This window comes from Acanthopagrus latus, chromosome 18 (genome assembly GCF_904848185.1).
Source record: "Acanthopagrus latus isolate v.2019 chromosome 18, fAcaLat1.1, whole genome shotgun sequence".
Classification (NCBI taxonomy): domain Eukaryota; kingdom Metazoa; phylum Chordata; class Actinopteri; order Spariformes; family Sparidae; genus Acanthopagrus; species Acanthopagrus latus.
This window is the reverse complement of record NC_051056.1, coordinates 14,900,518-14,915,167: the sequence shown is the minus strand read 5'-3', so window position 1 is coordinate 14,915,167 and position 14,650 is coordinate 14,900,518. Positions and strand designations below refer to the sequence as shown.

General features: G+C 40.3%; 2 protein-coding genes across 2 annotated transcripts; one reads left to right on the top strand and one right to left on the bottom strand.

Moving 5' to 3' along the window:
• Nucleotides 1–1,422: 1,422 nt before the first annotated feature.
• Nucleotides 1,423–5,355, bottom strand: med7 (mediator complex subunit 7). The gene is made up of 2 exons (XM_037078129.1): nucleotides 5,200–5,355; nucleotides 1,423–2,466 (listed from the first exon to the last, which is right to left on the bottom strand). The coding sequence occupies exon 2, from the start codon at nucleotides 2,455–2,457 to the stop codon at nucleotides 1,693–1,695; it is 765 nt and encodes a 254-aa protein (XP_036934024.1). The 5' UTR covers nucleotides 2,458–2,466; nucleotides 5,200–5,355; the 3' UTR covers nucleotides 1,423–1,692.
• A 1,976-nt stretch (nucleotides 5,356–7,331) lies between these two features.
• Nucleotides 7,332–14,182, top strand: itk (IL2 inducible T cell kinase). The gene is made up of 17 exons (XM_037078117.1): nucleotides 7,332–7,545; nucleotides 7,679–7,783; nucleotides 7,928–8,009; nucleotides 8,102–8,227; nucleotides 8,414–8,451; nucleotides 9,839–9,990; nucleotides 10,096–10,161; nucleotides 10,273–10,327; nucleotides 10,816–10,895; nucleotides 11,007–11,149; nucleotides 11,277–11,351; nucleotides 11,652–11,820; nucleotides 11,910–12,126; nucleotides 12,218–12,282; nucleotides 12,411–12,529; nucleotides 13,549–13,706; nucleotides 13,822–14,182. Exons 1-17 carry the CDS (start codon nucleotides 7,408–7,410, stop codon nucleotides 13,885–13,887), a joined length of 1,854 nt encoding a protein of 617 aa, XP_036934012.1. The 5' UTR covers nucleotides 7,332–7,407; the 3' UTR covers nucleotides 13,888–14,182.
• The last annotated feature ends 468 nt before the right edge of the window (nucleotides 14,183–14,650 follow it).

Below are 14,650 nucleotides of genomic sequence, written 5' to 3'. Positions count from 1 at the left end.
CTCGTCACAGTTGCAGGGAATCCCAGCAGAGGATAGTAGCACCAGCCGGGGGCGGGGTGAACGACCGTGACATAAACCCGGTTATGTTCATCCCACCTTTTGCTTACACACCCTAAAAACGTTTTGTAACGCCGTAATATACTTAGAAGTGTCGGTGCATGTGCAAACCTGAAAACCAAGTTTGGTGTTCACGTTTTGCGATGTGGCGTAACAACGCTGCTGCAGAGGTCAGCAAGGCAACAGGATCCCTGCACATCTGTTACACAAGCTAGTGCATCCCAAGGCAAACTTCAATCACAGAAGCCATTCTCAACGTTTTTACCAGAAAACCAATGTTGCACTCAAGTCTAATCTATTATTTGTATTAATTGGGCTTTATGTTGCTATTTACATGTAAAAATCACTCTATTAGCGACAATATGTGAGCAGATTAGCTGTGAACTGTATGTTAAAGTTGTTTAATGCTGCAGGATTATGGATTTCTTTTGTGAGGGACATCGGGTTTAAATGTTCCACTACAGTCCTGCAACAGTAAGAGAGCAGCAACAGCAGACGACGCTAGTTCAGAAATTGATGCGGCTAACAGAAATTGACGACCGGCTTCCAGCGCAACACAGAAGCTCCACAGAGCCCCTCTAAAGACGCATTACGTAGTTTTGAGAAATACATTATAATCAGGAGAGAAAGATCTTTATGACACTCACAAACTGTCTTCAGTTTCATGACTGAATAAACAAATTAAACTTAATAGGACAACACAATTACATACCGTTTTATGTTGTTTACATGTGGCGGACCCTGCCACCTTTTCAGCTTCAAACTGTGTTCTGGGGACCTTTGAGCACAGCTTGTTTATTCAGGTTTGGAAAAAAAGATTTCTGAGTTTGTTTAATTACCTCAATAATATTGAAACTATTCAACATTGACTGATTTTGACCTACTTTTTTCTACTGAATTAAAAGACACATTGTATAAATAGATCTGGTACATTTCAATACTGATATACCCCCCATTATAGAATTGTGTTGTCTGTGTTACAGTAAAACAAAATTAACTCTTTTTTAAGAAAAAGTACTCTTGGCAGAGTTTAAATAATCTAAAAGAAACAAACTGTTACATGAACAAGGCAAGAGAACACTAGTTAGATTGTTAAGTGCTCTCACAAAAACTCAATGCAAGAGGGCTTGAGAGGGGGGAGAAGTGGCTCTATAACTATGTAACTACACTCTATACATACTGACCTCTCTGTGACCACTTTGACCACAGTAGACATGTGCAAGTCATAGTGACAGAATGCTTTGAGAATGCTGACAGAATGTAAACACCTACAGTGGATTCAAAAACATGAAATTCTCTTGTGATTTGATGCATTCCCTAAATTCGCTGCCATCACTGTGCTATTGTGACAGAATTTCACTCTTATTGCAATTGGAAAGTTGTTTAATTTGTTTTATTCCAAAAAACTGAATGCTGGCACCCCAGCTGATCTGTGTAATATTTACATTCATCAAACATCTTCACAGGAACTGCTAAAAATATTTAAATGACAGCTTTTAAATAACACACCGTTCAACTCCAGATGTGTTTTCAGGCCAGGCGTTCATATTTTTATCCGAGTACAGCACCAAAAAAGACAAACAAACGCAGTACGGATGTACAAAAAAAGGAACACAAATACTCAAGAAAAAAAATCTAAGCAATTTCATCAATAATACTGCACATGGCCGCGTCTTTGTCCCATATTTTTTCTCTCTTTGCAGGAGGGGCGCTCTTGTCCTGGTGACTTGCTGCCATACAGCTGGCACCTGCTTCTTCGACATCCATCGGTTCAGTTTTAAGTCTGGGGGCCTGGCCAGAGGAGACACCAACACCAGCTACTGCTGACACACTCCTTGTCACGTCTACAGCGCCATCCTGTCCTTCTATCTGTGGTAAGTCGTCAGGTAGGGAGGCGAGGCACCCCTGAATCATCTCCACCACCCTCTCCAAATGTTTCTGGAACCGCTCAGCTGTCTCTAGCCTCTGTCTCTTCTGCACCTCCATCATCACCCTCAGTGTCTCCCTGGCTTGGTGTGGCCTGTATTCATTAATCAGGTGGTGCAAATGAACAAACAGAAGCTTTAAATCCTCTAGCTTCTCCTCACGCTTTATACTACCAGGGCTCTTGATGAGGATGTCCAGCAGGTCCAGAAAGTTCACCAGAATGGACATGTTGAGCTTCTTAAGCTCCCGTTTGTGGTCAAACTGCACAGGATGGAGCCTCTCAATGCCTTGGCTCTCAAGAGGCCGGATGATGAGGTCGTCACACTGGAACTGGTTGCCAAACATCATGTAACTGTCTCTGATTGGTGGTGGTGGCTTAGGAGCCAGACCCTTGCGGATGTTTTCATCTGTGTACTCTTTGATGTACTGCATAGGAGGAGGAGGCAGGGCGCTTACTTGTTGTGGTTCACCCATGATGCTGACCTGTACCAGTGAAAAAAAAGTTAATTTGTCAGTTTTCATTACCAAGCCATGCTAAACAAGTTCTTCCTTTTAAAATAAAAAACAAGTTCCAGTTTGTACACTGGCTGTGCATTTCAAATTCCACATAAGGCTTCCTTTTTTTTTTTAAAAAAACAGCAGCATACACAGTGGTTTGTAATTATGTAAATAAGAACTATTGTAATAATGTGTTCCTTCATATAAACATGTGACACTGTCAAAAAAAACAAAATCCTGTTTTACAAGGATGTGAAAGCATTACTTATCTGAAAGCAAATACATGTTACAAAAGTGCATGCACATTGTGCAACAGTCATGCACATTTCGTCAAGCTAATAAAATGTGAAGTATTAAGAGTACAAATTAGGAATACACTAACTTATCAGCGAAACACCGGTATCGGCTGTTATACAACTTGTTAAGTGCCTTCGGCCTGACAGCAAATAAGATGACATTGACTAATAGCAGCAGCCAATGATTACATGTTGTGTAACTTCTTACTTTGCTCTCGTACCTTCATGAGCTATTGGCATTCCTCAGTTTTTAAGGCTACATATGTACTGGAAAAAAATGAACAGATGAAGGACAGCCACCAATATCATCACAGGAGCAGAAGTATGATAACAGGTACAAGTGCTTTGCTGCTTAGCTCACCACTACTTTCATTTGGCGTGATAGCTGAGAGCCAAGAACTGTCCATAAAAGACAGAATGTCCCAAGTTAGGGATCATTTCATACTTAAAAAAGAAGATAACAAAGTGCAATGTGTCTACTGCAAAGCTGAACTGGTGTACCACAACAGCAGGTCAACAGTGATTCAACATCTGAACCGAAAGCATCCAGTTGTAAACAGATACAAGGTAATGTAAACATTGAGGTTAGCTCATTTAACGTAGCCTACCATCACTAGTTAGAGCATATGATATTTATAGAGGCTGCAGCCTGATGTCAGTAGGACTTGATATCATGTTAAGATATGGAAACTAATTCGTATTAAACTGCAACAGTGTAATAGCCTACACCAAATAACTCCTTTCCACGCGCACACACACACACACACACACACACACACTCAGCTTGTCTCTCTGCCTCTCCCTCAAGCACGTGCGCACACACAAACACACACCCTTGCTCCCGCTGTTAAGAATAGTTAACAGGCCTGTATTGTTTAATAATGCAAATTATTTTTTTCTGAGTTTCCTCGATTAATCGATAGGATAAATGGTAGAATACTCAGTTCTACACATATTTGACAGCTGCAGCCCTTCTATATGACTTAAGGCATAATGATACAGACACAATTTAAACATGCAGCTGACCAGAGATTTCTGCCTATGTATTGTTTTATTTGGCAACATGATGCTTAACACTTTTAAACATAAGTTGAATCTGTGCTCTTCATTTTTCTGTTATTCATTAAGTTGGTGGAAAAAGGATTTAATGCAGATTTTAATGTTGCCTTCACACAGGAAATGATGACCTAACACTTAACATAATTATTGATCTTGACTGATAAGAACATTTTATTCATTGTACATTTTTTGGCCATAACACTTAGCCCTGTAGACCAGATAACAAATCTGGTCATCTAATCAAAACTTGTTCAAGACAACTGTAGACAAACTGTACAACTCTTTTACATAGCAAAAAGCACCTTATTTCTCTTACCATTACCAACTACTTCTTCTTAAGAAAAAATGAACACTAAGAGTACATGTATGATGCACCTGTAAATTTATATTAATAAGAGGAGTGTAACGTTTTTATCTGGGAGCTGTAGCTCCATCGGTTGATTGGTTCCAAAAGCTGTCTACCAAACCACAACTTTCTTTCTATGAGGCTGAAATCTGAGATCAAGTGCGTGAATTGAATTTATGATGGTTATGGGTACCTGGTAATAATTGCAGAATAGCTGTACTGCGATACATTTTTTCTTTGTTTTCCTGGCACAAAATGGGGAATAACTATCAACAACTACCAGAAAGATAGTAGTATCGACACCTGCGTTCGGCTTAATTGTTACTTTACGCATTAGTTCTGTTATGCTCAGAGTCTCACCATCTGTGCATCCCTAAAACACATATTCAAAAGGATGGATGCTTTCATAGTACTGACCAAAATAATATTAATAATAAAAAATAAAATACACAAATATTAATGTAGCTGTACGCTTAGCTCTTACTACTGTGATGGGTCTGGTGGCTGACATTAACTTAAATCCATTACACTGAACACGTTACTCAGCTAATGTATCAGTGACGTCACCTTAATACTGCTGATGCAGACAGCGCTTGTGTTCAAGTGGTATTTCGTGAATCAAGTCAAGATCTGTGCTTTTGTTTTCAAAGGGGCAAAACTGGACTGCTTCAAACGCAGTAGAAAAGATCCTCCCCATTGAAAGTCTGCTAGGACGAAGTTAAGGCTAGCCTGCTAACCTAAATGTTAATACCGTACGAGGGGAGCGACGCTAATGACTTTATCGGCTGCAGATATTTGCATTTACTGTCTAAATTGTTATTTACATTTCTTAATGTGTTGCTCTCCAGTCCACAAAAACACAGGAACGTTTTAGAGACAGGCGTAGCTAACGGACTTAGCTATGTGGCTAGTGTTCGGCTAGCAGCACTAATGCTAACCAGCGTTAGTGCGTCGGAGCCATAAAACTACCAGAGAAATTACAGGAAGAAAAGGGGAGTGGTGATGTCTTCTACAGACCTGTTAGTGACTCCTTAGATGCAGAATGTTGACTTTAGATACGAAATGCAGCAGACGTAGGCTAATCGGACAATTAGCCCTAGCTCATGACTAGTTTGGCTCCTTCCAGACACTGACATGACGTTCCTGTCTGTCCCTATTCCATTGGATGAAGCGACCCCGTGACAAGTTTGGGTTGTTCTGATTGGACCTTGTCTGATTAACAAGATAACGCCGATTGGTCGGAATATGATGAATGATTTGTTAATAATGGGTTTGTAGTATTTGATTTATGACAGAGCGACTGGTAAAAAATAGTGGCGTTGGAGATGCGAGTAAAGTTTATTTAACTGCTAACTTCATCTTAACTAAAATAACGCAGACTTCTAACACATATGTCGTCATTTTTGATTTTTAATCAAAAAACAGCTTCTTATGAACGAAAATCTACAACAAAAGTCTGATAATATAATGTAATATAACATTACATAATAATAATAATAATAATAATAATAATAATAATAATAATAATAATAATGATAAAATAGAAAGAACATGTTATGTTAATTACAGTTTATTTATTGAGCAGAAATAGAGACAACAGTTGTTTAAAGGGTCTTACGTCAAAAAGCTGGACGCTGGTTACTGTTGTAAGTCATTCTGGAAAAAAATGGTTTTAAGAGACAAAATTTTGCATAACAGCCCTGATCCCAAACACTGTGTATGTATGTGTAGGCCTTTTCCAGTTCACTTAAAAAATCAAATTTTGTTTAGAATTTTTTAGGTCATTCAAATGTGCTTTAAATATTTCACCCAAATGTAGAGGTCTACTGATTCTGTCAAATCCTGTAAACTATATCTAAACTTAACACATTTTATGTTGTTTGTTGATTAATTGTCAAACAAATCACAGTAAATCTGAACAATTACTTGATTTGATTTGAAAACTGGCGTTTTGTGGAAACAGTTTTAGAAGTTCTTCTCTGCTTTAACACCTTTATGTTTTCCCCCAACTGATATTTTTCTTTGTGGATTGTGTTGTCGATATTCTCTCACACATGCACGTTCGCACACACAGGCCACAAACACACATAGCGCTAACCCTCACACTCAAACTCATGCCTCAACAAGTACCACACCGCTGTGGCCTATTAAAAATGCTCAAACAAACTTCATGTATCTTTCCGGATACTCAGCCTTCCATAATATACCTCAGTGAGTATATGTGGAATCAAACTTTTACACACATTACTACATATTATAGAAATGTGGTTATTTATTTATCTGTATTCATCCTCACCTCTGATTTTGTGACACTGTCTTCAGACAAAAAAGTGCCTTACCTTTACTGAAAATTGATCGAGACACCGACTAAACTGAGGGAAGAATTTTCCTGATGGCGGTGCTGTAGCATCTAATCAAATTTCCTCTCCCTCATGTTGAAGCAACTCCATTGTTGCTCGACGCTGAAATCAACATTGTTTTTCCAACTATCCCAGCACGAATGTGTCTTCTTTGTTTGTCTGTGATTACTGTACAGATAAGAGCGGGAGGGAATGACAAGAAAACTAGGTAAGCTGAAACCATCTCATGACCAGGCCTGCTGTATAAAAGCAGAGACAAAAAGGGATGACGGTGAGGCTGAATCAAAAAAGCAACAAGGGGAATTATACAAACAAGACGAAGTGATGCAACCCCTTTCCAAAATCTTCAGTGTGGCAGCAACAAATGTGGAAATTGCCTGTAACCTCAGTTTTCATACACATTATTTTATGCATTGTTGTTTTTTAAGTGTGTTCTTTCGACAGTGATATTTAGTTTATGATTGAGTTGACACCTCAGTCCAAGTTTTACATTTTTACCAAAACTCAGATACCTTGTTACCTTCAAAGAGCACATTTTGGGGGAAAATGTCAAACGTGCACTACCGTACGCCTGGTGCAGTGGCTTATTGCAACATAGTCAGTGAAAGTATGTGAGAGAGAGAGCGAGAGCATGTGCATGTGTGTGTGCACGCGCATGGGTGTTTGTTCGCTCGTACAACCCATTTCTTGCCGTAAGGATGTGGTTAACAGAGTGCAACAACTTCATGCCGGAAACTCCTCGTCTTCTATCGTGTTATCATCCATTACTTTTTTTTTTTTTTTCTGTCACGGTGAGGTTTGCTCAGTCTGTCTCTGCGAACCAAAGCCACCCGTGTTCCTCACTGCGTCGTTCGTAGAGGTTAACATGTTTCCCAGGGTGATTTTGAGGGGAACTATGATTAAAAAATCTCAACAGAAGAAGAGAACGTCACCGTGCAACTACAAAGAGAGGTTCTTTGTCTTGGACACCCAGAACCTGAAGTATTCTGAACGGCGTCCAGGGGTGAGTGTGCTGTGCTTGATCGGTTAATATACCAGATTTAAACTTGAAAATGATACAATCCGGAGGCTGGGCCTGTACATTCAGCTTCCTGATGTTGACCCACTATAATGTGAATCATGTCCATGTGCTTTAGAAAAAGCCCATGGTGAAAGGCTGCATCGAGCTGCACAGGATCAAGTGTGTGGAGATTGTGTGTACCGAGGTGCCCATACCATGCAACTTCAAGTACCCTTTTCAGGTGAGCATCGCTATTTCTCTTACGCACAAAAAAATACATCTAATGTTTTATATAGTAGGCATAACGTGACTATGTATGCAGTATGATCAAATGTGAGGGCAAAGGGTTTTTTTTCTTTCTCTTCTAATTCAAATGTCTCTGCAGGTTTTTCATGACAACCACTACCTTTACATTTTCGCCCCAGACAATGATTGCCGTCAGCGGTGGGTCAGAGCTCTCAAAGAGGGTGAGCGCGTTAAAACATTTGCAGCAGCTTGTTTGTGAACCCTTGGTTGTTCGCAATCCACGCTACAACTCCTCTGATTCTGTCCGATGCAGAGACAAAACATAACAATTTGGTGGCGAAATACCACCCAAACTTCTGGATGGATGGGAAATGGAGATGTTGCCAACAAACGGAGAAACTGGCGGCGGGCTGTCACGTATACGACCCACTGGGCTGTGGTTTGTATTATTTTCTTCTCATTGTTCCAAATGCATTTTCAACCATTGTGAAACGTGGAGTCAAGATTTTTCTAACACACATTTAGGACAAATCTTGATCTTGATCTTGCGCGAGTGATGTTGCACAACATCCACAAAATGTAAAAAACTGCATTCACGAGTTCCATTTTTCTGCTTTCTCCGCAGCCTCTAAAAAGCCGCTTCCTCAACTCCCAGATCCAGAGGTACTACTTTGTAAAGCATGAATAAGATGTGCGGATGAAATGTTTCATGTGTGGTAGTCACTGCTGTTAACATTACAGCGGATAAGCTGTAATTGTTTGCCCAGAGGTTGTCACTCTTTTCAAGACTATTTCGCATTTAAGCAACACTTTCAGGATTGACTCCCCCAACATCTTCAACCACCCGCAGTTTGGCGCACATGATTTTGTGTCTTGTGCAGCTCGGTTTGTTATCTTGCAACGCTCATGTGCTACGATTGTCAGGCCTCCTCTGTTATGTGATACCCACTGTAAAATGTTACATGAATATTATCTAATCATGATTGGGAGGGTTATTTTTTAAATATATATTATATTATATTATATTATATTATATTATATTATATTATATTATAAGTTACTTGTTACCTGTTTAAAAAAGTAGTAGTCAGTAACGAATCACAACATTCAAGTTACATAACTTGATTTATTTCTGTTACTTTCCGATTACTAATACTAAATATATGCAAATAAAGATGAGCAATGGGAAATATTATCAAGATGACTTCAATTTAGTCTTGAAGAGAAAGATCTTCATTGGCTGATTTTGTTATGCTAAACAAACTAAATCAAACAACTGTCTTCACTTTCATGACTGAATAAACAAACTGACCTTAAAGGACAACACAGTTTCATACTGTTTTTATGTGGCGGACCCCAGCACCTTTCTAGCTTCAAACAATGTTTGTGGATTTCATTTTTCTCTGAGAGCAGTTTGTTTGTTCAGTTATGGGAACAATAAATGTTTGTGCGTTTGTATCATTACCTCGTTATCATCGCAAATATTAAAATTCTTGGTTTTAATGTTGTCTCCCAAAACACATGTTGCCCCTTTTGAAAGCGTGTATTCTGTAAGAACACGCTCCTGTGCATTTGATTTCACTCAAGACTAGATTGATGTTGTCATGTGTGCACATGTGCATGGTTTCAGAGACGTATGCAGTTCTTTATTTGAAAATTGTAGTCCTGTTAGTAATTGTCCTTTTGTTTTCATCTTTTTTCTTTATCTATTTGTGTGTCTTGATTACATAATCAGGTCACATGTATTCTGTTACTACCCGTGCCTGTATCAAATTGTATCATGATCCAATTCTTTGTTTGTGGTGTGTTTACATCTGTTTTGTCTGCTGCTGTTTATATATATATATATATATATATATATATATATATATATATATATATATATATATATATATAAAGAAAATGTGATTTTTTTTTAAAGTATTCCAAATGTATTGCTAGAACATACTGTGGTGACTGTGTTACTTTGTAATTCATATCGCTCGATAATATTTAAAATCAGGTTTTCGTTCTTTTTTTTTTTTTCTTTTTCTTTGAACTCCCCGTTTAGATGAGGCTGGAAGATGGAGGACCAAGAATGGTCATCGCCCTGCAAGACTACATGCCACTCAGAGACGATGACCTGCCTCTTAAGAAAGACCAGGAGTACGTCCTGATCAACAGCTCCCACTGTGACTGGTGGGCCGTAGAGAATGACCAGGGGTAAGGCACATGAAACCAGATCTCAAAAGCAGCTTTCACTGTACCCGTACGGCTGATTATGGTTCACTGATTAATTTGAATTTTTTCCCCACCGACCCTCATCAGAGACACAGGCTTTGTGCCCAGCACTTACGTAGCTGAAAAATGTAGCAACAACTTTGAGAGATTTGAGTAAGTTTGATCTATTTTTTTTCTTTCTGTCATCGTATGGTTAACATGTCTGCAAATGCATTCTGACGCCTATAGAATCAATTCATTTGTGTTTGTTTTGTCTCGTCACAGGTGGTACAACAAAAACATAACCCGGGGGGAAGCAGAGGAACTGTTGATGAACGAGGTAAAAACAACGTCGGTGTTTAAGGATTCAGCTTTAATTTGTTTGTGCATCCAGCTGTCTTTTATAAGAAAAAAAAAAACAAAAAACACACACACACACCAAACAATATTTCAGATGATGATTAGCAGGATGCTGATCGTGCATGCGCCTCTGCTGCGACGGTGCCAGCCACAGCGATCGCACATTTGCAGAATTAATGCAAATGCACCTGCACACTCACAATCCGACGTGACATGGGCCATGAAAAATGTTTCACAACCACAGTGTTTCCTCCAATGTTGAATTTCCTGCAGCGGCGTTGCTTTGTGAAGTTTTGCAAGTGGGAGGTAGAAAAGTCATCCATCATGTTTCACTGAAATTGAAGACTAGGCCGGTGCTGCTGTTAGCTGCAGATTGAATATACCATCATGTCTAACATGTGTGTATGACCTATTATGTATTTTATCTATTGTGGATGATTTTAAGTTGTTGGAACGCTCTATTTTAAGGGAAAAGAGGGTGCGTTCATGGTGCGTGACTCGAGACAGGCGGGAGTCTACACAGTGTCAGTCTTCACCAAAGCCCCGGGGTAATTTTGACTCTTTTTCTGGCATACGTAACTCAGTGACCCTACTTTTGCATCATCTTGTCTTTGCGCGACTTGTTGAATGAAAGCATCACGTTTTTTTCTCCTCCTCAGATCTAATGGGGAGAAGAATCCGAGAGTGAAACATTACCAGATCAGACAGACAGAAGCAGGAGAGGCCATGTTTTACCTGGCAGAGAAGTACCTGTTCGGCACCATTCCTGAGCTCATCCATTATCACCAGCACAATGCCGCGGGTAGGTGTGCTTTCTTTTCCGACATGCAGCAGTTATTTACGTGAATCGTTGTTTCAAAAGAGATGATGAGACGCTTCGTAAATGAATTCTTATTAATGTGTGTATTTGTGTGTCGTGTGCATGGCAGGCCTGATCACACGTCTGAGACGCCCCGTCTCTCAGGGCGGAGGCTGCTCCCAGGACATTACTGATCCCTCAAAAGGTTAGATTGACAGGTGGACTGTTGTGTAAAATGTTGTGTAAAATGTTGCATAAAATGTTGTGTAAATTGTTGTTCCAGCCCGAAATGGGTCAAGTAGTTGAGGTGGTGGTGAACAGAATCACAGCGTAATGCTGAAAATCTTGGTTTATGCTGACCTCTAGTGATTCTCACAGAGGTATGCTCAGGATGTGTTCTGCCTGGTGTTGTGCAACGAACCTGAGGCTCTGACAATCAATGATTTTAGTTGCCGTCTAAATGTTCACATGTGCTCGTCCTTGCCGCCTGTCCGCTGCTCCACAGATCAGTGGGAGGTGGACCCGGACGAGCTGACCTTGGGCCAGGAGATAGGCAGCGGCCAGTTTGGGCTGGTGCTGGAGGGAACGTGGAACCGGAGGAAGGTGGCAGTGAAGATGATACGAGAGGAGTGCATGTCTGACGACGAGTTTATAGAAGAGGCTCGAGTCATGATGTAAGCGCACTTCATGACGTCGCCTTACACTGTTCAGGGTTAGAGTTATCCAAAAATGTGTGTCTGTGTGTGTGTGTTTTTTTTAACAGGAGGTTGTCTCATTGTAAGCTGGTTCAGCTCTACGGTGTGTGCACCCAGCGTTCTCCCATGTGTCTGGTGTTCGAGTTCATGGAGAACGGCTGTCTGTCCGACTACCTGCGAGCCAGGAAGGGGCATCTGTCTCAGGACGTGATGTTGGGGATGTGTCTGGATGTCAGCGAGGGCATGGCGTACCTCGAGAGCTCCAACTTCATCCACAGAGATCTGGTACAGTGTAAACCAGCGCAGGAGACATTTTTCACAACACACTTTTGTATCTCAGTTGTGACAGTTAACCCTGTGTTTCTGTCCTTTGCAGGCTGCCCGCAACTGTCTTGTCTCCGAGAACAACGAGGTGAAGGTGTCCGACTTTGGTATGACCAGGTAAAGCTTTTCGCGGTCTGCGTATTTTTTGCTGAATCTTCTAACCGACGTATTGTGTGGACCTTTCACAGTATTTATTGTGTTTTTACAATGCTTAAAACGTTGCCTGTCTGCTCTCTGCACTGCAGATTTGTGCTTGATGATCAGTACACCAGCTCCCTATGCTCTAAGTTCCCTGTCAAGTGGTCGGCCCCGGAGGTCATCAAATTCTGCAAGTTCAGCAGCAAGTCCGACGTCTGGTCTTTCGGTGCGTTCGTGTGTCTGCGCCGTCTGACTTGCTTGTCTTTGTCACACAGCGTCCTTACTGTGTCTTAGTTTTGAACCATTCATATGATCTAGAGTTTGGACGTAGAGCTCTCACAGGAAAACATCAGATTGTGGGAGTTCTGCCGGCTGGTTGACTACACGCCAAAATCAGCTGCTCTTCCCTGCTAGCATATTGATCCTGGCGCCCTACGTGAACTAACAAGACAACAATCATTTGGTACAATTTTTTGATTGGACACATTTTATTTCAAACACATATGGCAAAAGATTGTGTAGTCAATCACTTTGTTGGAACTATAGTTACAGAAGCAATTTCAGCACACATTTTTTGTGAATTCTGAAAAGAATATTGCACTGCACCTTTTTTATTTACGACATATAATGGATTGATTCATTTTTACACACAAGTACATTTACCAGAGATGTAACTGTTGGTAGCTAATTATTTTTTATGGTGTAATGCCAACTAGTGGCTTCCCAGTAATCTTCGAGATGTTAATGCTGCAAGGCCCGTTGCCAAAACAGGAGTTTAAACAGGCAGCAACATATCGACTTGGCGTGTGCAAGAGTCACTGTTCAGAAGCTGTGATTTAACTGTATCCAACACATGATACAAATATTTGTTTAATTACAACTTCTGTTACTGATTTCAACCCATATCAGATCGAGTAGCAGTGGGTTGGAATACACATGGTGTTGTTCCTGGAGCATCATAATGAATGTTACTCCAGGACCAACACCGAAACTGCGAAATCATGTTTTTGTAATGTTGTAGCTGAGTGACTCGGGAGGGAAGAGACCTGAGAAATAAACACGGGGGGAGAAGTTATTCTTTCAAACACGTGTTTAACGTTGTGAAAGGGTCTCCTTCAACCCAAGCCCAATTTTCCTAAACCCAACCAAGTATTCCTGTTGCCTCATCTAACCAAGTATTTCTTTGCCTAAACTTAACCAAGTGTTTTTACTGTCTGAATTTAACCAAGTATTTGTGTTGCTCAGGTGTGCTCATGTGGGAGGTGTATAACGAGGGCCGCCTTCCTTACGAGAACCGCTCGAATGCCGAAGTGGTGGAGTCACTGAACTCAGGCCTGAGGCTCCTAAAGCCCCGCTTGGCCCCGGATGCTGTCTACCTGCTCATGGAGTGGTGCTGGAAGGAGGTGAGCACAGGATTTCATGTTTTTTTTTAATTCTTAAAAACAGCTGACACACAACATTACTGAGATAGCAAAACTTTTTGTAACAATGCTTTGTTTTTCATGCTTTCCTTCTCAGAAACCAGAAGATCGTCCGTCCTTCGCTCTTCTCCTGCACGAGCTGGCCTCAGTCTCAGATGTGTGAACCAAGACTTGAGGTCGATAACTTATGAAAATAGCCATATTTATTTTATTTATTGATTTATTGCTCATCGGTTATATGTAAAGTAGTTGTTGTTAAGATGATTACAAAGCCTGGATTTTGCACTTTATCCATTTCTTCTGTATACAGGCTCACTCATACAGTCCATTCATGCAGCTACTGCTGCTCACTGCAGGTTCATGTTAGGGTTTGAAGTATTCTGTACATTAAACAGGTGAGATGTGTGTTGTTTAATCCACTGTTAATTAAATGAATTTGTGTGATCTGTCTTTTTCTATATATTTTCAGTGCCACAGTAACTGTTATGTTTAATATTTGCATAAGTAGGTAACACATTTGATTTTCAGAAATGAGTCTTAAAGTTGACATAGCTGTAATAATTGAGATTTAAAACAACTTGCCCCCATATCTGTCTTTTGATATCAGCCTCCCCCTGTGAGCTTGAAAAGCAGCAGTAAAAAGCTTCTTATTTGCTGTCTTGAATTCAGGTCAGACGCAATGAGTTCCAATCTTGACAGGCTTTCATAACAGAAACATCATGAATGTGTCCACAGAAACAGAAAAATCTGGTGCAAGAACTATTTGCTGTTCTGCTCAGTACGTAAGCTTCGAATGGTCACAGTTTTGGTGAGCACCCTACAACATTTTCTTCAAAGTTCCTACAAAACTGCGGTTTGCGTATGGATAAACATTTGTGGAAATGTAAAAAAATTAAAATAAACAATCATTACTATTGACTAATGTA